At 40.0% G+C, this 23,554-nt stretch overlaps 1 protein-coding gene across 5 annotated transcripts; it reads right to left on the bottom strand.

The window, feature by feature from the left end:
* Positions 1-1,089: 1,089 nt before the first annotated feature.
* On the bottom strand, positions 1,090-22,961 carry AKAP10 (A-kinase anchoring protein 10). Of its 5 annotated transcripts, XM_067309423.1 has the most exons (15): positions 22,922-22,961; positions 18,914-18,961; positions 16,560-16,742; positions 14,298-14,852; positions 12,690-12,788; positions 12,076-12,160; positions 11,590-11,713; positions 10,571-10,707; positions 9,258-9,402; positions 8,309-8,485; positions 6,014-6,123; positions 5,049-5,131; positions 4,404-4,456; positions 3,704-3,799; positions 1,090-2,560 (listed from the first exon to the last, which is right to left on the bottom strand). In XM_067309423.1, the coding sequence occupies exons 1-15, from the start codon at positions 22,941-22,943 to the stop codon at positions 2,555-2,557; spliced, it is 1,923 nt and encodes a 640-aa protein (XP_067165524.1). In that variant the 5' UTR covers positions 22,944-22,961; the 3' UTR covers positions 1,090-2,554. The 5 variants fall into 5 exon arrangements, 3 of the variants coding, with proteins under 3 accessions (XP_067165524.1, XP_067165525.1, XP_067165526.1); XM_067309424.1 differs by lacking the exon at positions 4,404-4,456; XR_010886177.1 differs by lacking the exons at positions 1,090-2,560; positions 4,404-4,456; positions 6,014-6,123 and having other exon boundaries at positions 3,724-3,799.
* Positions 22,962-23,554: the final 593 nt, after the last annotated feature.

Raw genomic sequence — 23,554 nt, 5'->3', positions numbered from 1 at the left:
GCAGCCTAGCAGCTCCTGCTGCAGCAGGAACATTCAAAACGTTTCCCATGCCCTGCAACCGCGGCTGGTTCAGAAGACAAGGAGGGGGCGGATACTGCATGGAGGAAGAGGAGGCTCAAACCCGCTACGAAGACACGCAATGCACCAAGCAGCAAGTTGGGCATCACCCAGCCTAGTCTCCCTTCTCCTCCTCGCAGCGCGGAGAAGCTCCTCGCCGGAGAGGACACGCAGGGCGGGAAGCAGCACTCGCCCTTGACATACCACCATCCACCAGGCCGCCCGGCCCCCGGCTGTCCAGGCTCCTCTCCAGCAGAGCGGAGCTTGGCACCAGTAAACTTCCCTTCCAGTAGAACCAATTTAACCACCACCACCACAGCAGGCATCAGGTACTCAAATGCAACCCTGGAGAGCAGCTCAATCGCATCCAAACATGGCTTACGGAGAGGAGAAGGAAAACCAGCACGTGCGCCCAAAGCAGCGACTCAAGCACTGCTCAGCAGCTGGGCTCAGGCTCAGGCTAAGCGAAGCAGCTTAGAGAAATTGCCCGAAGCGCGCACTGGGCCGGCCGTTGGCAGTCCTCGGAGCATCAGCTTCGCCCTTGAAGGGAGGAGCTGGCCCAGCAAATGAGGTGCAGTCCTGGCAGTGACCTCTCCCTAATTCGGGGGATGAAAGTTTCTCCTATCAGCCTCTAGGAGCCCCAGCGCTCCGAAGGTGTGGTGAGCTAAGGAGAGCCCTCAGGCACGGTCTGGCCACATCCACCCCTTGGGGCTGCAGAAGCTCCAAGAACCGCAGCCCCGGATGGGACTTGCGCCCAAACCTGGGGCCTGTAATCCCTCAACGTGCTCAGCTGGGAGAGCCAAAAGCTTGCTCCCTTTGAATCCTGCCAAGGTGCAGAGAGGCGAGGGAACCATCCTTCCACTCAAAGCCTTTTTTAATATTTAGCTAGAAACGATTCATAGCCACTACACTGCCATTAACACAGTCAATTAAAAGAATAAGAAACCTGGGCAAATATTCCAAAGACAGATGTTTCAGGGGGTTGTTTCTTTTGAGACCCCCATTTAAAAAAACCCATGGAGGTTAGTCCAATCCCATGAAAACAGAAAATTGACACAAATTTTAATATTCATATATTTTAAATCAAAACACAATTAAATATAGTATGTTTTAAGTACATGAATACTTAGGCATGAGAGAAATAAGAGGTGGTACATAGTACCAAAAACCTATACACAGCCTTTTTGCTTCTTTTCATAGATAATACAGTGTGTCTCTATACAATCAAATATTGCAACAGAATAACACTTGCTAGTCAATCAAGATATTCTGAACATTGGAGATGATTGAGTTCTTTATAAAGTGATTTTTTTTGCACAAGGTTGAGGGAAAAAAAAAAAAGCAATCATAAGAGTAGAATAAAAACCCCAAATAGAAGTGTTGTATACTAAAAATGCAGCAATAACATAATGGAGTGACACACTGAGTACTTCAGATACTCTGTAAAATCAATGCATGAGAAAGAATACAGGTGCCGTTTCACACAGTGGCTTTTTACTTAAAGTTTACACAAGTTTCAAGTGTTGTCAATGTCAGGGAAAAGAAAGCTAGAGGTCATTAAAAATTATTTTTCTTTATAAACCAAACATCTGGAATTACATATTATCTTGGTTTGAGGACAACAAGCTATGGAGAATGGCAGTAATACATGGCAGCAATTAATTTTTCCTCAGTTGTGGAATGAAGAGGAAGGAAAATGGAGCAGTCTACTGGGTACCATCGCCTCAGAACGTGGGCTGCATCGAGAGCCACGGCTCAGGAACAGGGCATTGCACAAGTGCAAGATCAGCTTGCAAGTCTGCTGTGTGTTAGAAGCAGGGGATGGGCGTATGCATGTGTAAGAGCTTGACAAGGAAGAGTTACACTGTCCAGGCTTCACTCCTCATCATTCTATGCTCCCTTCAAAGTTAATGTAATTATGAAGTAAAATACATTTATCTTACAGTTGAATACTCATCTATTTCAAGGAAGGAAAAATAAAACTTAGAACTTTTAAGGTCATTCACTGCCAATGAATTCACGGCTTCAGATTCACTTCTCCAATGGTCAAGTGTCAGGGAGACATCCCATGACCTTTGCAATTACGTGTTTAAAAATTACGAGCAGTAGAACTAGAAACTACAGCAAAACCTTCCCCTCCTTGGTGTGGCTTGTGTCCCATTCCAGATATTTTGCTTAAAAGTCTTTTTGAGACAGGGTCAAGTATTTGTGAGGTTGATCACAGTTTCTCAGTGACATGTTCATAAACTGTCTTCATCTCTTTAAAAACCATTATCATTGTGAATGCCGTATACAACAGGAAAAAGTGTTTCTTTGCTCTCTACAGTGGAGGTACAGGATTGCTTCTTTTTAATTCTTCCTTCTAAATGAGGGAGACATCGGCGGTATGTAGTAACAGTGCTTTGCTTTTATTGGCTGTGTTAAAGAATCCACCAAAAGGGAAAGTTCACTCATTCTCAAAGCAGAAAATTAGATTTCCTGTTCTGGCATTTAAAAATCATAGCTGGAAAAGGAAAAATAGGGTTAGAACTCATTCCATCCTAAAAAATACAAGGCAATCACTCAGTAAAAAGACATTTTGTGTTTGCAAACGTTGAAAGCCAGGTAAGCTGATGAATTTGGGAGGGGAAGAAAAAACAAACAACCCCCCCCGCCCCTCCTCCCCCCAGCCCCCCCAAATCCCACACAACAAACCTCAACCTTCCCATTACTGTAACTATACTTGCTTAATTGAATCCAGAGCATGTGCAGCCAGTTGATATTTCTAAATACTGTGCTGAGTGACCTTTTCAACTAGCCAGGCTGGAATCATATCATTTGCAGCCAAGCTATTAAGTGAAGTTATTATACAAGTCTTTTAAACATAACTGCTCTAGAAATAGGGAAACAGTCACATAGTGAAATTATGGAGCCATTAGCCCAGGCCTATCACTGGGCTTTGGTACATGTTTACTTTCTTTAATTAAAGTGCAAGGTTTTTTTTGTTTGTTTTTTGTAATTCATGCTAGAGATGTCTGAAAGCCAGAAGCACCAGATATTAGCTTGCAAACTGCTGTCTTCAGGATTTCACAAAATGTAACTATTGCATCACAACTGTTTTGTAACGCAGAACACGCAGACTTGTACAACAGCAAAGTCACTAAGCATCGATGGATAACGCCAAAGTGCTAGCCTATCAACAGGGCTACCGTATTTTTTTTTTTTTTAAAACAGCATAGACATAGCACAGTGTAAATTTAGCACACCCAACAAGACAACTTTCTAGCTCTTAAGTAGGTTTTAGTGTTACTTTAGGCAAATATACTAGCATTCATTAACATGAAATAGCAAATGTAAACTCAAATAAGAAATTACAGTATTGACCCTGCACTATATATCACCATTTTGACTAATAAGGCAGCTTATAAAGACTGTAAAGTAACGAAAACAATTTAAAGACTCGTACAGGAGTACCACTGCAGGTATCTGTCAAGAAACTCCGACCACACCATACGTGGGCTGAAACACTTCCAACCTTTGTTGGAAGTCCTGTCGTGCTACTAACCTGAACTCATATTAGTGTGGGTTTCAGATGCACTAGGAAAGCGAGCAAAAGCTCTGCTCCTCCCACAGGTTAGCTAAGGTCAGACAGTTTCTACCTTCTTACCTTTGTAACCTTCTCCAAATGCTGCTCACATTGTGCCTGCTGCATAACATCATTGACTATCATCTTTGCTATCCTCCAAGCCATCTCTTCTTGAGCCTGCCGTAGAAAAAAAAAAAACATCCCAAATACAGGTAGTCTGAAGTTCTTAAAATTACAATACAGTGCTCTCAGCATAATTCACAAGCTTAACCTTACAGACATGGTTAACCTTCACAACTCTGACTTGTAGTAAACGTAACGTATCTTCCCTCGATGAAAATGCAGCTGGTTTCTAAGTACAGCGTTAGTTTTAATTAACGTGAGTATTTATAGTTTGATCCAATTTCCAAGAGAGTAAGTGAAGTCTTCAGACAGTCTTTTGGGGACTTGCCCAAGCCCCTCTGGAGGGGAAAAATGCAGCCTTTAATCCACATACAGCTGTCATTTCACAGTAAAAACCAAAGAACAATAGTACCTCTCCTCTTATTTGCAGATTATTTCTCTTAGAGAGAGAGAGAGGCAAAGTGCTCCTTGGCAAAGAACAAACTGGTTTCACAAGTGCATGTAATTCAATTACATTTAGCATGCAGAGACTGACAGTTCTGGTTGGTCTGAGTATCAGAAAGATACTCAGAGAAAACAGCCAGGATTAAGAACCTGAACACTATTTCCCTAACCTGAATTTGAAGTAAGTCATAAGGACAACATAACAAGGACACACCTCATCCGTGTTTCCTTGAACCCATTTCTTCATTGCTTGTGAAAACATGGACCCTAGTTGAGATAAACAACAAGCAAGGCGTATTAGCAAACTCAGCAGCACATCTCATTTCTCTTCTCTATAAACACATACTTGCTTCTATCCTGAAGGTTTGCACTGCTAGTGTTAGAGAACCCAGAAGAGTGGCAGGAAAGATGAGGGATTACCAGGATTCATGGTTCACTAGGCGCTGAGCCCAGACCATTCTTTCCCAGCAACCAGACTTGAAAAGCAGCATTAACAGCAGATCTCAAAGTGGGTAGGAAGCATGTAGAGAGCTGAAGTTTTTTCATCTTGAGACCAAATCCTTGAAGGTTTGACCATCAGTTCAGCTGCTAGCAGCTTTCATCCCTGCCAGGTTCCATCGACAGCTCCAACTCCCACAGGCTGTGCATACTCCCAGGAGTCCAGCTGGACCAGAAAAGCAGGATTTGGCTACAGAACTGGGCCAGAGATGGGTTTTGTCTCAGTACAGGATGATCCCCTAAGCATCTCTATTTGGCTTAAAACAGATCGGGAAGGAGTCAAGAGGTTTGCTTGGCTAAAGCAAGGAAAAGGGCAGTTCTGCAGATGTTTACAGAAACAGAGAGAAAGAGGAAAGCAAACCTTTTGATTTCTTGACATCAGGCTCTGGTTCAGATTCTCTGATGAACTGTCCCAGATCACTGACTCTTCCAAATGTCATCCTCCTGAAGAGAGGAGTAGAAAAACCACACAGGTTACCAAGAGAACTTCAGCACTATGGAAAGTTATCAATCAGCAAAACAAAAAAATCTCACTACAATAAAGACTTGTGTCAGAAGACTGACATTTTACCAGTTACCACCTTTTCCACCCAAAATTGATACATTGGGAAAAACTTCCCGCTCTTCATGTTTATCTGAATTCTAAGTAAATCTTAAAAACATTTCTAGAAACTGAAAGTAGGCAAGCACTTCAATGACTCAATCATGTAATATCAAGATGCAGTGTGAACAAGTGCTCTACATTATCACAGAAACATTTCATTAGGGAACAACCAATTTACAGTACTTGAAAGCACAGCAGACTGGTATGCAGTAGAAAAGCAAGGTAGCTAGAGAAACAAAGAATTTCTGTTTGAGACCCACAGAGCAGAAGAGCTTCATATCAAAGAGCAACTTAAGAAACAGAAGACTAGCTGTGCAATCTGCTAATGAAATGAAGTACAAGCTCTTCTTTATATGGGAGTAGGGAGAAATCAATGCTGTATATTACAGTAGCAAAGTCTTCCAAGCGTGTTCTTTCCTATTCCAAACCCAAACAGGAACTACTAGTTATATTTTGGAGCCAGAGAGAAATAAAATATCTAGTAGAAAGAGAAAAACAATTGGAAATATTTTTCTGACTGCTGTTCTCATCAGAGAAACAGTCACCATGACATTGGCATTAAATTGCACTACTGAGAAAACAACTTACTTTCAAGTATTAAGACATATACTAAGATTGCAACATCTTGCATTTATGTGGACTCTCAATGCAGAAGGACACAACAAAAATGAAACAGAGGTGAAACGTACTGAAAAGAATGAGATACACTGAATGAACCTTACCCTGCATATGTTCGTTGATATAAAGATTCTGGATCCAGACTTGCAGCATCTACAATTATTGCTTCATCAAAATTTTTCAGGATTTTAACATTAGCCTTTTTGACATTGGACTACAAACAAAAATTCTAAATATTAGTGCCCAATGCAGACAACTAGTAGCTTCTTAACAAAACTGCTATTTTTAGTGCTTTTACAGTTTGACAAATCTCTGTGAAGTCTCTACACAAGCATAAAAGAATTAAGAGAACAGCTACACAAATGATGAATTCCTAACTTGGTATGACATTGTTTTTAAACAGAGGATGATAAAGTTGCATGAACAGAGCCAAAAACACAAGGTACAGGTCAGCATGCATATATGTAGAGACTGCTGTCTAAGCAGTATCAATTGACTAGATCTGTGTGCGCATGCAAATTATTTGCTTCTGAGTGCATAACCCTGAGCCACCTCAAAAGTGGCAGCAACTGCCCTCATCCCTGTCATGTACTTGGTAAGCAGCTCCCATGAAACACACTGTGCTCTCCCAAACAGAGAGAACATGCGTTTACCTTTTGGTCTACAGTATAAGACTATAGGGGGGAAAAAAAAAATACCCCAAGGAAACATTTGAGCAAGAGCAAGGAGAGCACAAAAGCATAGCAATCTATTAGCACCTTAACTTGGAACAGAAACACTAATGGTAGCTGCCTTGTAAAGTCCTCTCCTGTTGGTCTGCACCAAGTGCTGTTCTTTATGCAAAAAGACACAAAGACCTGGTGACCCTTCTATGCAGATACGTAGGAATGCACACCACAAAAACGCAGCACTTTGTTCCTAAGCACTCCAAACAAGGCAAATCCCAGCAGTTTTTCCTGTTCAGGCTATTGGACATCAGGATTTTTCCAAGATAGTCAGAACACAGATTTTATTCCCCACTTTACAACCTCATTAGAAGGTATAAAAAAAAATTAAAAGCAGGTAGTACAGCTTCCACGTTGCTTGAAACACAGAAAGTCAATACTATTGATCTAGATACTGTTATTTAAAACTCATGGTAGTGTTGCAGCCTTCAATAAAAGCAATTCAGCAGAAGCAGGTTTTGCTTAGCTTTTCTGCTCTCAGCTGGGCTTGACAGACTGAACTGGCTACAGATAAACTAGAATCTGTTTATCCTCTCCCTTTTCCACATTGGAATTAAATAAAACTAGAATTTTTGGAACAGACAACTCAGTTAAAAATGTATCTCTGTCATTACGTGGACGGTTTCATATCGTAAAGTGCTCCACTGCCCATTTCTGAGGCTAGGCCCACATGGGAACACAGCTCTCAGAGCAGCATCACGAAGGAGATTAAGCAGCAAGCTGCTGGCCTGTGACCAGAGAACCGCACAAAGCTTACCCGCAGCGGCCACCTCAATGACACTGGAAAGGTGACAGAGCCAAAGGGACCCAGTTACATACTCGCTTCTGCATAGCACAGTGAAGCAGCAGCCACATAGCTCTAATCATGCTTAATGAGCGATTAGAAAGCTCTCTGCTTTACCCAGCAATGGACATTTAAGTCTTTATTCCCAGCTTTACATCAAACTACATGTATGCAAACAAAATTCAGATATTGCCCCCGGAATGCTGCATCTCAGTGGTAATACAGTAAACTGCCAGAGCTCTCTACGGGGAAGGTCAGGAGTCTGGCCGCTTTCTATCAGACTGACACAAGTAACTAGCTTGAGGACTACAGCATGGAAAATCTGCTGAGACAAACCTGTGAACAGCAGCTGGTCAGATATTAACTGTCACTGCTCTATGCATGAGCAGAGGACTTGTACCCTGAAGAGTCCACTCAGTTCTAGGGTTTAAGGTCTGTCACTTCAATGGAATTGAGCACACAATTCGCATACTTATATTTAAATTCTACAGCATGTTCACAATGTCAATTTTTGCTTAAAGATATAACTTTTGCCTAAAGATATATTATTAAAGAAAAAAAAGCAAGCTTATTTCTAATGAAAAGCATTCTTAAGTGCTACAGTACTACAAAGCAGTCTTCAGCTAATATTAATAGCTTAATTCCTTGAATCAAAGTTCTGCTTTTAATAAAAGTGGTAAAAGACCTTGGATGCAGAAGATACAATAAATAACTTCTATGCCAAATACTATTTACTTGAAATCAATAGAAAGCAGATTAAATGTGTCCTTAAAGTGAAATGGGAAGCTTAAAATTACAAGATGTTTCCTTAAAGGGTACAAACTTTGATTTCAATATAGAAAAGTAACTGCACTATTTATTAGAACAGAATCAAAACAAGAAACTCCTACCTGGGCGGCAGAGCCATCAGGGCCCCCTATCTGAGAATCGCTATCAGGAGAGCTACTGGGGCCTTGAATACTCAGTGCAATATTCCCTCCTGGAAATTCATCTCCTCGTACTGAATGGATGAGATCATTCAAGTATTTGTAGTAAAGGTTGCTGGACAAGAAACCAGGCAAAAAAACCTGAGAGACAGAAGAATGAGGCCTCTTTAATCAACAGATCCAGTCTGCATGATTACTATAGACCATTTACAGAACAGAAAGGTCAACTGGACATCTCAGTCCTGTGTAGATGGCACACAAGTAAAAATGTACATAAATGGAATTATTCTGGATTAGCTATTGCACTGCTATAGATCTGAATCCTACTTCGGAATGAAGCAGCAAAACCAGCCATATGTTAGCTAAACCCTCCCCGAATGGGAGCCAAGTTCAGGTTGTTTTCCCCGAGAAAGGCCTGACATCCCAATACTTTTGCAGTTATTTTGCTATGCTGTCCAAGAATCAGCAGCAGCTCCAGAAGCAAACCACTGATCTCCAGGTACCCCAGGGTACCACTATAACCACAGCACTGGTATGGGGCTTGCAAATACCTGCTACCAGCTAGCTGTGGGGTAGCACCAGGCAGGGGAGTGGTGAGGAAGGAAAATTTTCAAAAGATACAATAAGCTGCTGATGGCAATTGATATGAGAGGGAATTCTGTTACTTCCATTAAATTGTAACAGTCACCCAAGACAAGCATTTCACAGAGAATTAACAGAAGCCATGGGAGTTGCATCTTTTCAAATTACGCTGGAGAAAATTTAACTAATATTGTTGTATTATCCAGGTAAAAAAGGAAGTCAGTAAAATAACAGGACAAATCCGAGATGCTGAGGGGAATACTTGACACATAGCAGAATCTCCCCATCATCTTCACTAACTACCAAAACCAGCCTGAAGAAGGTATCTCACCGTCTCCATGGTAGTCCAGGCCTGCCGCAAGGGAGTAGTGAAACAGTTAGGGAGGGGACCACCTTCCCTGCAGATGTTGGATTCAATCTCTAGCCTCACAGAGTCATCAAACCCAAGAGGATGCGTGGCTTGAAGGGAGAAGTATCTGCAGCACAGGACAGGGGAAGAAAGCAACACAAAAGGATTTCCAAAACTTTGCAGGTGGTTAGTAACTACCTTTTTCCACCGAAAGTTATTAATCATGCTGCAGCCACTAGATGGTGCTGCTTTAAACATGCAGGTACAACGGATACTAAGTGCAGAGAAAGAAAAACCCAATTCACAGAAATGTTTTTGATAAAGCTTTACTCTGAAGATACAGGTAAAACGAATAGAGCGTCATGTGACTACTGATGAGCAGAATCACACACACGTGTGCATGAGCGCACATGCACACACTTTGTAATAGGGCAAGGAACACAGCAAACACCCAGAACGGAAGCAGCGTTTGCTCTTTTAATCACATCATTATAGAGTTTGTGGATGAAGCAGGGAGATGGCTGATGAGGCGAAAATGAAAGGAAATTGTTCATTTCCTCTCCGGGCAATAATTTGTCAAATTTGCACTTAAGCTTAAGAGCAAACTCTTTCCTGGAAGCAGTTTTGATGTCTGTCCTTCAGTTGCACAATTGATAAGTTGAAGCACAAAGAGGAAAAAAGTTACACTACTGAGAGCAAGAGGAAAGTCTGACATTAAAGAGAATCTGTTTGCTTCCTTACAGAAAGGAAAACAAAAAAAGAAAAAGAAAGAACCCCTCCACAAAAACCCTCCAAAGCATTTTCGAAATATTAAGAACCAGCACTATTTGGCTTGTTTTTTTCTTCCTGGCAGGACTCCTATTTTGTGTTGTAAAAGCTCTTGAAGCCTCTTTTAAATGGATAACAGTATCTGAACCTTAAGATTTTTCTACAGTTATGCAGCTGCTATTAGCATTAAAGCTTTTCCAAGTGACTACCAATTGGCTTTGATACCTTATGAGAAAAACCTTAGTTCTCAAGCAGTGAGTCCTGGAAATTCTGAATTTTGTCTACAAACATAAAATCTTTATAAGGATTTTCTCTTTATGCATAAGGAAATGCAAAAAAAAAAAAGTTCTTGCCTGCATACACTGGAGGCTGCCGTAATAAACAGGTATTTCAGCATACGTTAAGACAAGAGCACAAGAATGCAAGGCATAGTTTGAAAATGAAAAGTGCCTTTAGCACAATGCAACAGAAAGATGCAAAGATAAAATTACCAGCTTCAGAAGTAAGTAAATGTTGAACTCACTCACTTGTCATACAAAATCATAGCATCGTTCTGTGCTTCTTGCCCATCATATTGGCCTTCTTTGGCAGCAAGTTGAGACTGGAAGTTATCTGCTGCCAACCAGAACTGCAATACGTTAACTGCGTCTTCCTTTTCCATATACTAGAAGGGAAATTAGAAAAAAAGAAGAAAAATTAAAGCAGAAGTTTTAGCAAGAAACTACAGCAAGCACAGACAAACCCACCCCTTCCCATTTAAAATAAATGTAGCCCATATATCAATGATACAAAATCGTCACCAGGGGATAAAATTATTCTGAATTTTCAGATGTAGCCCTGCAGACAGATTTAGTCTGCTCAGCTTGTTAAAGAAACTAGTGAAATCTCTTTTCCTTAGTGATTTTCACATTTAGTTTCCAAACATTTTAGCTATTTGTTTCATATTAAAGACAGAGAAAACCCATTTTCAAGCTATGCTTAACTTAGACTGAATACAGCATATTGTCTGTTCTTCACAGCTTGCCATTTCAAACCATATTGGCTTGTCAGACTATCAGCACAAGTATTTTACTACTAATAGATGATTCCCTAAAGGTACAGGATACTGCGACTGTGAACTTATGCACTTAATCTATCACATTCTGATCTGATCTTCTAAGCAAAGCTAGAGAATTATTCTTTATCTGTTAGAGGGTCACAAAGAACAGTACTTTGCTTAAGGCTTTCAAAGTCACAGCTTCATTTAGCAAGATTAAGAAGTCTACATCAGAGCTTCTACAAAGCAAAGGAAAAAAAGAGAGGCCACTAAACTGGAGAAGATGTACATTAATACTCATTCTACAATACGGTGTGAAAGTTCAAACATCTGGAATAGTTCTACATAGACAGGAAGCTGTTAATGCATTTTCTCTCAGAACAATATACACCTCGTTTTTTTTCCTTATGTTGAGGTATCTTTATTAAAGCCTTCAGGGCATGGATGCTTTCCCACTTGATAAAGGAAAAAAAAACAAGGAATAAAAAACCCCACAGCCCTAACACTTACCTCAGAGAAATAAAACAGGGCTGATTCACAGAAAAGTATGTCAGCCAGATAAACAGTCCCACTAGTCAGCACCTCAATCTGATATTTACAGAAATGATGACTTCGCAAAAATTCACTAAAGTGCCTGCACACAGATAGAATAATAGTTATCAACGGCCAACAGCACCAAGGCACTTTATGAAACAACTAGTTCTTGTCTCAGAAGTCTTATAATTTTAGTCTGACAAAAGCAAAAGAAGCAAGAAACAATACAGGGTATATGAACATCATGAAAATTATATAAAGAACATAGTAACAGCACACACAAAATTTCAGCAAGTGATCACAAGAATGGATTTGGAGGAAGACACCGGAAGACAGTTTAAAATACAGGAGACTGCACAGAAAAGTTACTTTACAGTTATGTCTTCATAAACACATTTTTATGGAACTGTGTTTTGCAAACGGACAGTATACAAGAGAAGCCAAACCATTCAATCAACTTACTCTTGTTCCATTGCATTAAACACTATTGACTGTGCCGTAACAAAACAGTTAGGATCCACTTGCCCATCTTCCCCACAAATCTTTGCTGTAAAGAGAGATCAGGTTAATTTTAATGTGCATTTGGTTTAATGAGCTGAAGGACACAAGTGATGACTAGTTAATGAAAAACTGCATTTCAAATCCACTAGAATCAGCTGGCTCTGACTGCGCAGAGAGCTTTTAAAAGATATCAGCACTGTTTTCTTTAGCATTACAGATAGCTGGATGATGATATTATGGCTAAAATACTGTATTGAGTAGATATCTGGATTCACCCAATAGCCACCTGGAGTTCTTTCACTAATTTAAGAAAAGTCTATGAAAGTTCTTCAGGGAATATTGCACAGGGTTACTGAAAGTGCTGATCCATTGCCATTTGTAATGTGTTTATATGCTATCAAAATAAGTGTGAGGAAGTGTTCTGCAATCATTATACATACTTTATCTTTTTACCATTGACTTTAAAATTCATAAAAACAAAAAGAAATACCTTTATGTGCACGTGTGGGAGTGTATTAAAGATGTATTTATGGGGAAGGAGGAGTTCTAAAGTAGGAGATAGTATATATTCTTACCAACTATATCATTTCTCATTGCCTCTGTAATTGGTATTGGTTTAGCAGCATCTGGAGAAATATATTTGGTAAAAGTACTAACTGCGTCCCGTTCTATACCTACAAAGAGGAAATATAGAATCAAACTTTAAATTCACTAGCATAGGTCTAAAGAGAGGAGTGAACAACAAACATCTGCTCTCCAGAAAAGCAAGTATCTGATTAACGGTCACAGTTTATTTCCCATGAAGCTTTCAGTGCACTATTCAATACTTTGCTACTGGCAAACTACCATGACTGTGTTATCTATAGCCAGGTCACAATAAGCCCACAATGAATCGACTAGCAAGATGGAATAAAGCAATCTAACTCTTAATTTCGTACCACCAAACAGACAGAACCTCTTCCTCAGCTGCACACCCTAGTCCCAGTAGTAATGCCTTTGCAGCAAGAGCTGTGATGAAGTTCCCAATTTCTGGTCCTCACCATAGTAGAATAGAAAGCACTTGCATTACAAAGGAATTAAACAAACAAACAAAATCTTAAAACGAGATGACTCAGAATAAGCTATAGTGTACCTTTTACATGTCACCTTTCAAGAGAGAGTTGGGACACTGCTTAGGTACACAAAAAAAAATTTGTAATTATATTCCAAACGTCAGATTTCTCAGAAAGGACCCAGTTCCTTGAAATTCAATATTTTCATACGTTAGAACCAGAGGTGTTATTCATGACTCAAGCATCATTGTGTTTGTCTAAGATACTTTGTGGCTGAGGTTACACATTGTGGAACTATATGATAACCAACTATACAAGAGAGACAAATAGCAAGAGAAAGGGATGCAACATAAGGAAACAGTTGGGCAAATGAGAGGAACCAATATGAAGAAAGGAGTATTTCCTTTTTTGTCTGTAAGCTGTCACAAACAAGGAAGGACTGAGTAGGTACAGAGTAAAGAAAACAGGTTACTGTGCATGTAGCTTACTATCAGAAGTAAATATTTTAATTTCATCCTTACTTCCAGTAGCCTTTGAAGAGGTGGACTCCAAATGAGAACAAATCAGTTACAAGGGGAGGAACTCTATCAAATAAATCTAAGAACAGAAAGAGTATGTTCCATACAAAGTCTCTACAAATCTTTTTGCAACCATTACTTATGTCATTTTACACGATACAGAATATTTATCTTCCACGGAAAGTTAATTATCACTTCTCAGCCCCACCATCATCCAAATTTTCTGCAATACTTTTAAACTGGGGCAGAGGGAAGAGAAGGGGGGAAAACAGGACATTGCAATGCTCGTCTTTGTTTCTTAAGATTACACACATAGGAACAGAAGCAAACTAAGCTTATCAGAATATGTAATGATTCTGAAGTGTCTTCAGTGGCACGTTTATTTTTTAAACAACCAGACAGTCAAACAATACATAGATCTTAAAATGACCATTAGCTTATTCAGAATGTTAACATTACCCACTTTCAAAATTATTTTCCTCCTCCCAACACCATATGATACTTACAAAGCACATATGAAAAATGAGGCAGCTTACCATACCACACCAAGCAAGCAGCAACCAGTACGCCCCCATCCCACCATTTTTAGAGAAAGTTAATACAGAACACTTACTTTTCATTAGTTTTCCTGACAAGTCCTTTAGTGCAGAGGAGGGGCTGTTTCTATTTGATACTGTAAGCTTGGAAGATTCTTGCTGATCAGCTGGAACAGAATGGGTCCCCGCCTCAGATTTTCTCAGACAAAGAACACCGGCATTGTCACTCTCCTGACCTGAGAGCACGTGGTTCTGGCTGTTGCTAGTTCTGTCGCTCTTGTCTGGAGCCACTGGCTTGGTCCTGAGCAGATGGGCTGTGCTAGAATTCTCCAGTCTCTCTTCAAGCAATCCAGTTGGAGAAGATGACGTGATTTCCTGCTGTTTTGAGGGCGACACTGGCTCTGCCAATGAACTCTGCTTAACTGTGTTCAGGCTATGTGCTCTTATGCGGGACCATGTCGTGGAGTGAAAGCTTTCGGCCTCTAACCAAAATTTAACCAAGTGTTCCATTCTACGTAGTTCCATAAACTGGATAAAATAAGGGAGGGCTACGTTGTCCTGCAAAACTTGTTCAAGGGTCTTTGAAAGGCTTGATTTGGTCTCTTGGGCCTGATAATTCAGACACGATCTGCCTAAAGAAAAATATCAAGGGAATGACTCTGTATTACACTACAGGCATTGGTATTTGATACAGAAGTGTCCTGGAATGCAGCTGCTGAAGAAACGATTCTAAGGACTGCAACATATACTTGAAATAAAACGTATTTCCTACCAATAAACAAGCAGACAACAAAAACACATATCACTGAACATTGATATCTGATCAATACTCTAAAAGTCCAATTCTACTATTAAAAAAAGAGTCTGGTCAACATACTAATAATTTGAGTCCAACAGCATCTTAAAGAAAGCAAGCTCACAACCACTTTCTGCCTGGTTATGTTGTGCAAGGTACAAACAAAAGGTAGCAGTATTAAGATGTTGTTCCACATTCTGTCCTCTATATCCAATACTTTCAAATATTAAATCCATGATAGCCAAATTAAATGCCAACTGAACTCTCCCTGAAAAGTGACTACACAGGTAGATGTACAATGATGATAAGCCATTAGAATATGTGCCCAGTCCCTTAGACATATTGAACAGTCTAGCCTGCTTTTCCTCGCATGCTATGCCATCATTCATTAGTGTAATCTGTCTATAGCAGTCAGTAAATGGTACATTTAGCAGTGCCACAAGGCTTATTCTACATGCTGCTTGTTGAATATTCTCAGATACAGGGAGAAGACTAAATCAGAAGAATCCCTCCGTTTTCATTAAGATTTATTATTTCACTTCCAGAAATGTCCAGCTTGCAACTTAATAGTAAACTTTCTACTGAACTTCTCATATGTCTAAACGGTTTGCATATGTATTAACATTTGCAGTTCAGCAGCAAATTCCTTACTGATTTCTATGAACAACTTTTGTATCAGTTAGTTTTGTCTTGTTTAAAACAAAAAAACAAAAACTAAAAAACACATACACAAGAAAACAAGAAACCCCCACACCCACACATGAACCAAGAGATTTGTATAATAGGGGCTTTGTAGTCTTTAGTAAAACTCATTATCCTACTGTTTGCAACAGTTCCCTGCTGCTCCAACCATCTCCAAAGATCCATATGCTAGTGACTGGAAGCGCCAAGCTTCAATGTCCCGTATCTAAATTCTTCAACTATGTTCAGTAGCTAAACTCATGACTATTAGAAATTTAGTTCAATAAAGTCTGGGTTTGATTAAGGCAACAGAAAACTGATCCCAGGTAGAGTGGCCTTAAAAATCAGACACAAATATACTGCCTTCATCATAGAGACACAGCAATAAATTCTGAAGAATAATGTACCTCATCATTTTCTTTTAATAAACCTTCTCTGCACATCACATTTACAAGATTGAGATCAAAAGACTACTTACATTTTTAGGAAATAAACTTTTAAAAACATGACTTTATGAACACTTTGTGTATGAACATGCAAGAGAATAATACTGTCCACACCAGATTAGACTACAGAGTCTGCTGAGTACACTGTTTAATAGGGCCAATTATGACAATTTAAAGGATAGCAGGAGAATTTTTATAATACAATGGTTGTACATAAAGTAAAGGAACCTCTTTTATTGAGCAGGAAACAAGTACACTGTCTATTCAAAACCCTTCTAGGGCAACATAGATGCTACTGCAATAGGAATGTAAAATTTTGTTATTACCTAATCTACTTGCCTCACAACCAAGGGATGGTGAGCATACCAACAATACAAAGTAACGTTAACTGTATTATAGAACAGATGAAGCCTTACCTAAGTCTCCAAAATGAGCAGCTTCCATGTGACTTGGCTGCTTCTTAAGGGCAGCTGTCCGACTGCTAGAAAAAGAGTCCATGTTGGCAGAGATGGCATTAATTGCCACATGGCTTGGTCCTGCAGCCTCCAGCAAGGCATGATTTCTAGTGCTTCTTTGAGGGGAATGTATGGGTATTGGAGCTGGAATCAAGACAACAGTGATTAGAAAGAACCTAAGACCTCTTCTATGCAGCATCCAATGCTAAGCACCCCAAGATAAACCGAAGAATTTGCATGCGTCAGTCTTATTAAAAACCTATTGTACCACTGTGATAACCGCTATCATAGCGGTCTAATACTTCATCAACAATATAGTTTAGTTGCAATGGTCGCGGCAAATCCATTTCCTTACATTTTTCAAGTTTTACGTGTGTTCAGAAAACCCTGAACTATGAAGCTAACTGTGAGCTTTAACAAGAACATTTTTTCCAAAATAGTTTCTTTGTCTCTATTTAGTTAAAGAGAAAAAAGCAATATGCAAACATCTCTGATGAAACTCAGATGATTATAAGGCTTAATCTCCTCTAGCTGTTTTAGAACATGGTTGGCTACTTGAGAACAAAGAGAACAAAGAATAATTTCCTCACATAAAACTGTCTGTGAAAAAGCATCAAGAAATTTTTAATTGATGACAAAGCTAAAAAAAAAAAATCCCATAACAAAATGATACCACTTTCAAAGACTCAGGAAATTACATTTGATTAGGATGTCATGCAAGGACATCTTACACCCCTGACTTAAAAATAAAGTGAGTCAGATGACATGCTATCTCAGTACGCCATTTCATAATGATGCATTTCGTCAAGGTGTCAAGAAAGTTTGTTTTGATGACCTTCATGCTGCATAACTTCATTTTTGTTCACAATTTGATGACACATGATGACAGAAGCTGACAATTTCACACTTACATGTCATGGTACCAGACACCTTAAAAGCAATGGTATAGGAGAGCTAAAATGTTCATGGTACCAGACACCTTAAAAGCAATGGTATAGGAGAGCTAAAATGTTCAAGATACTCCAAAGTGTTTCTCCAGTTAAAGTATTTGGTACCAAGATACTGCTTGCCACCTTTTACAAAGCCCTTGGTATTTATTATCAGCAATAATGGAAAAAACAGTTTTTCTAGGCCAATGGAAGGCAGCCAGTTGCTTGGCTGATGACAGTAGCTGAGGATAACTTGCTGGAAGCTACTTCTGTAGAACCATAGCTGCACGCCTCTTAATTGTTTAGGCTTTTGTGAATTGGACTTAATTTTGTATTGTAAACATTTGGGGCAAAAGTGTTGTATTTAATCAAAGGATCAAATACTTGTTCTAAAGCTTCTAGATAACACTACATCACTAACCTAACATCATACAGATCACAGAGCAGTGTTTTGCCAAACCAGAAAGATGCTTCCTGTTTATTTAATGTCAGCAGCTCATGATTTATAATAAAATAAATTTGAAAATTTTTATTTACACAGAGACCATACTGCAGCCCTTCCCTGGCTACCTGTTTCAGCTAGTCACTGGTCATTGTTAATTACACTGTAATAATAGCGTGTGCTATAAAATGGATAAGATTGACAGTTTCCTATATTTGACTTCAGAGACAGACCAACAATGTGAAAGAAGTCTTTAATTTTCTCTTGATAGCCAGATAACACATTAAAAAGTATAGAAAGAGGATTCTGTCTGGGGAAGATAAAAGCAACAGATCAGATTTATACATATTACTTCATCTCCTTGCAGTAACGCAATAAAAACCGACAGGACAAACTAACTTGTTTTCCCATAGTTTACTGGCTTAATTCCCATCAAGATTTTTTTCTCTCCCAACAGAGAGAGCAGAAAAGTTTCTGGAGCACATGGAGCAGTATTAGAATAGCTATGTATTCTGAACAAGATTCAGATCTTCAAGCTCACAAGACACACCAGTCAAAGTTAACTCAGACACTGGCATCCTGTTTTGCAAATTAGGCACAATAAAGCCACATTTTTAAAACTAAAATATACGACATACTAGCATGGAATCTCAGAAGCAATTTGCTTAGATAAGGAGTAACCACTATTTGCAGGGTGACTGAGTTTTACTATCACTTTGAATTAAAGATCATGTCTGACAGTTTAATAATCTTCTGTCCTTACAGATTCAGCAAGATGACTAGGAAAGATCAGTTGCTCAGAATCAAGTTTTGGATCAGCTTTGTTTTTGAGGCACAGGTCATGTTTGTGTTCAGCCATAAGGAAACTGTTCCTCTGGTTAAAAGAAAGATGGCAGATAATATCAGAGATATGAATTTATAAAAAAAGTAAATATTGATCTTACTTTTAATTGCTTTCACATCTGTGGTCTTTTCTTGTTCCTTGCCTTTCACTGTAAAGCATAAAGGAAAATGTTAAGGCTATTTTGGGTGACTAATGGCATTTAACAGGTGAATGAACATACAACTGGAAGATGCAAACCATGATTTTGTTAAAAGTAATTTTTCTGATCTGACATCAAGTAATAGAGAATTTCAAAGCTCCTGTGTTTCTCTGCTTTTCAAAAGCAAAACTTTGTCATTCATACTCATGGATTAAGTCTAATGAAACAGTGTGTTAAATTTTCTAAAACATTCTGAAAGATGCTTGCTGTCTACATGGTTAAACCAAGGCCACATTCAAGGTTATATAAGGTTTAATAAATTGCATGAACTGGAAAGAATGGAGTAGATGTGTTTTAAGAGCAGAGTATCAGCAGATGTTTTCTATGAATGACAAATCAAATGTCCAAGAACAACATCTCCCTACTATTACAGGCAGACCGGTAGAACACGCACAGTGGGAAGGATGTAAATGGAACAAGCTCCGTGAAACCAGGCACTGCTCTCTCTCACTCATGAACGGATACCACAGAAGTGTTTTGGAAATTCACTATAAATAGTTAATTCCCTCACAGACAATATTGCCAAAATATCATCAAGCATATGACAAACAAATGATGGAAAGATAGCAGTTAAAAGAAAAGTTTTGATGAAAAAAGATTTTTTTTTTTTAAAGGAAGATTTTATACAGAGAATAAGACAATAAAAAATAAAACAAAAATAAAGAAACTGAAGGAGTACATAAACATGATGGCATGGCAAGCAATAAATAAATCAGTGATATTTAAGCATGCAGTCTACTAGTGAAACCGTCTATGGCTGCTACAGGCTGGGATTATTACTACAAATAGGTCATCTTTGAACACAGATTTTTCAAGTCCTTCCAAATCTAACCACAAATCATAACCAAGTAGAATCAAACGTTTGCATTACAAAACATGAACAGATTAAAAAAACCTTCCTATTCTGACCTAAGTATTTCACATATTTTAAGGGGAAACTTCAATCTCTTGTTACATAATTGTCCTGCACAATCGTAGCTGCAGTATTATCATGCTGCCAACCTTTTCTATGAGAACTATAAGTGTTGCAGATCTGTAAATTGGCAACTCAGCATTTAAAATTTATGCTACCGGTTAGCACATTCTCTTTGCGATAGAAAGGCTTAAGCCTCAGCTTAATGACCTGGACTCTTTTTACATCTGGCTGTAGAAGTTCAGTTTAACTGTAAAGATAAAAAGGCATTTAGGATAACCATTTTTTACATAACTGATTGAATGCTGCTATGCAGGAAAAAATATCCTAAAAATCTGTACATATCTGAAATAACACTGAGGTAGAATGGAAATGATGCAACCTGTACACAGTATTATGAACTCTTTTTCTAAAATGATTCCAATAGTTGATTGATCAAACTGATTCCCAACCAGCAGCAATAATTTCTGAGTTTCCACAGAAGAGTCCTCCATAAGCCTACTTTTAGTTTAAACATACTTGTTTTCTTACCAGCTGCCCAGTTGCTCTCCACCTGATTACCAACTTATTACTAGCAGTACAAACTCCTGATTCACACTGCCAACCTCTTTGATACGTAAGCTTCTTGTGTCACTACTAGCCTCAAGCAGGCCATAATTAAAAAGTAACAGCTGAAGACAGATGAAAACTGGTACATGTGACAAGAGTGCATTTTAGAAAGCAAAGTTTCACTACAGGAATTTACTTTCATTTTCCTCACAAAACCAGATGTCATTTTGTGTCTGTGTGTGAAGTTGGCTATGGTACATGATTATCAGGGACTAAACGTTTGTCAAAGTTTGCAGTAGCAAACTCCATTTGCAAAGGAGTAATACATCAAACCGACTAAAGCTGACCACACGAGATTAGAGAATTGTAACTGACATTTTGAAATACAGAATGAACAAATCTAAACCGTCCATGCATGTACTTACACAAAAAGCAATAGACAACTTGACAGGTCAGCCAGCTAGTAGGGTTCGATGCATTATTTCCAAAATATCCCTAGTAAATTATTACACAGTCTGAATGTTTTCACTGTTAACAATTTCATAATCTGCCCTCAAGCCCCCCGGCTGCTGGTCCAACTGTTATTGTTTAATTTCTCAGCCTATTATCCACCCTGAATTTTACTAGACCTTTATTTTAAAGTACTTTCTGATCAATTATTTCACTATTATTTTTGAGATTTCTCTACACGTCAGTACTTTTATCCTTCTTTGTTTGATTTCATTAAAACAACAAAAAAAAAGGGTTAATTTCTTATCTAATGCTGTATCCTCTTAAACAATGATAACTCAACCCAGAGATACTGATGCTTTTTTATATGGTTTTGGAATGCATGCGTCTAGTCAGAGTTTTACATAAGCCTTTGTATGTTGCTTTTCTCCCAGCTGCAATTTAAGATCTTCTCTAAAAAACACTATCTCTAATGGAGATGCATGAAACAATGTTATTTTAGGTACAACCCAGATGAAGGCTTACTTATCTCTTCTCCTTAAGAGTGCCTCTCTAATGCATTTAGTTCTAACTGTGCTTCTCTGACCAAAGATCTTTTAATCAAAGTAACATAAATAGATACTGCATTAGACGTTTCACTACTTTCTCCTTGAGAAATTTTCTGCCACGCTATGATTAAGCATCGGGATGGAATACCAGCTCCACGATTCTCTTTGTCAGTGAAGCATTGGAAGATGTTTTTGAAGAGTTTATAAGCAGCACAGAACTTATATTCTACAGCTCAACTTTAGAATGTAAACACCCCATAAAGGATTACGGTACTTGTAAAACCTTCAGTGGATTTCAAAGAGTCTTCAGAACTTCTCCTAATAAGAACAGAAGTTTAAACTCTTTTTCCAGGACTACTGCACTAACCTCCAAAAAGAACGAATTTTTTAATGCTGCTACTTTGGCTGAGAAAGCTTATAATAGAACATGCCAATCAAGAGCAAAAACACAGGCTCAGATAATATATTCTTTCCTCCTAACTTAGTCTTATCTCCCAAGAAGTGCAGTTTGGGTTTCAGTAATTAAGAAACACTTCAGAGGAGCATTGGATCAGCCACTGCTGAAAGAATAATGGTTTACTACTCGAACCACAGCACTACAAGCTAATAGAACTGCTTTCCTAAGAGGGGCAACTTTCAACAAAAACACTCAAACCACATATCATGCAGACTGAAGGCATACTATACCACACTTTAATCACAAGTTGTAGCACCAGTGCCTTCAGAACGTTTAATGCTCAAAGAACAGTTAACTATACCCTTTTGAGCCACAGGAACATTTTAAAATTTAGGGGGCCTAAAATACCTATAATTTAACTTGTGGCACATAACATCTACAAACATATTACTGAGTAAATTCATGAAAACCTTTGTCAACGATTTCTTGGGCTTTTTGAAGAACTCAGCATGATGTCTTGTTTTTGATTAGGATTTTTAGCCACTGCTATAATGTATAAGGCCAATTATATTTTTACAAAAAAAAAAAAAAAAAAAGCATTTACACTAGCATTGTAAAAAATGTATTAGTTCAGTAAAAAGTGAACCAAAACGCTCGAAAATTGCATGGAGTAACTGACATTTTATACCAGCCTCCCTAGACTGCACGACAGTCCCCTGCTCCAGCACTGTCAAGCCACATTTCTTCCTTAAAGGAGCGCGGAAAGCCCAGTCCCAGCGCTGCCGGCTGCAGCTATTCCGAGCCGCCCCCGCGGGGGAAACGCCGGCGCCGGCAGCACCGTTTGGAGCCGGCGCTGCTCCCCGCGCACAGCGGCGGCTCCCCGAGCAAGGGGGGCGGGCAGCGGACACCTCACCCCCCTAATCCGGCACTGCCGCGACCCCCAAAACAGACGCTTTGCCCTCAGCACGGCGGGAGGCAGCGGCCTCACCCCCGCCGCCGCGGAGCCGCCGGGCCAGGGCCGGGCCGGGCCCCCGCGCCTCCCGCCCCCCTACCTTTCCGCCTGAAGAAGGACATGGTGCCGGGGAGGGGGCGAGGCGGCCGCCGGGGAGGGGGGGAGAAGGGGAGGGAGGGGGCGAGGGCAGCGAGCCGGGCTCCCTATGAATGAGACTCCTTCCTCCGCCCGCCGCCTCCTCTCCCTCCGCCTCTTCCTCCCGCGGAGGGGCCAGCGGCCGCCATGTTGTCAACAACCGCCCCGCTCCTTCTTCCGGGCGGCGGGCGGCGCGTGAGGCATCACGGGATGCGGCCCGGCCGCCGGCGGACCCCCCTCCCCCCTCACTCAACATGGCCGCCTCGGCGTCAGGCGGCCCGGCCAATCCGCGGGGCGGAGCCATATTGAATGAGGGCAAGAAGCTCGGGAGGAGGGGGGGGTGTTAAACGGTGGCGGGGGGGGGGGGCGTCCATCTTTGTTCAGGGCAAGGGGGGGCGCCTGACTGAGCGAGGCTCAGGGGGCCATCTTGAATGAGGGCAAGATGTCCTGGAGGTGGCAGCGGGGTGGCCTTTGCTTGGGAGCAGGGCAGCGTCGTGGCCCTGAAGAGCCATTTTCGGGAAGCTCCAGCTCTTTGGGCACATGTCATGGGTGGCTGCCTGCCCTGGGGGCAGGTGACAGCAATGGAGGGTCAGGAGAG

This window comes from Apteryx mantelli, chromosome 22, assembly GCF_036417845.1.
Source record: "Apteryx mantelli isolate bAptMan1 chromosome 22, bAptMan1.hap1, whole genome shotgun sequence".
In the NCBI taxonomy this organism is placed as follows: domain Eukaryota; kingdom Metazoa; phylum Chordata; class Aves; order Apterygiformes; family Apterygidae; genus Apteryx; species Apteryx mantelli.
This window is presented reverse-complemented; position numbering and strand designations above follow the sequence as displayed.

Coding starts and splice junctions, on each gene's coding strand:
- AKAP10 (XM_067309423.1), bottom strand. CDS start 22,943: ATGTCCTTCTTCAGGCGGAAAG. Junction 16,743..18,913: donor AGATGTGAAAGCAATTAAAA/GTAAGATCAATA, acceptor TCTTGATTCCAG/CTCCAATACCCATACATTCC. Junction 4,457..5,048: donor TGATGTCAAGAAATCAAAAG/GTTTGCTTTCCT, acceptor TATCTCAACTAG/GGTCCATGTTTTCACAAGCA.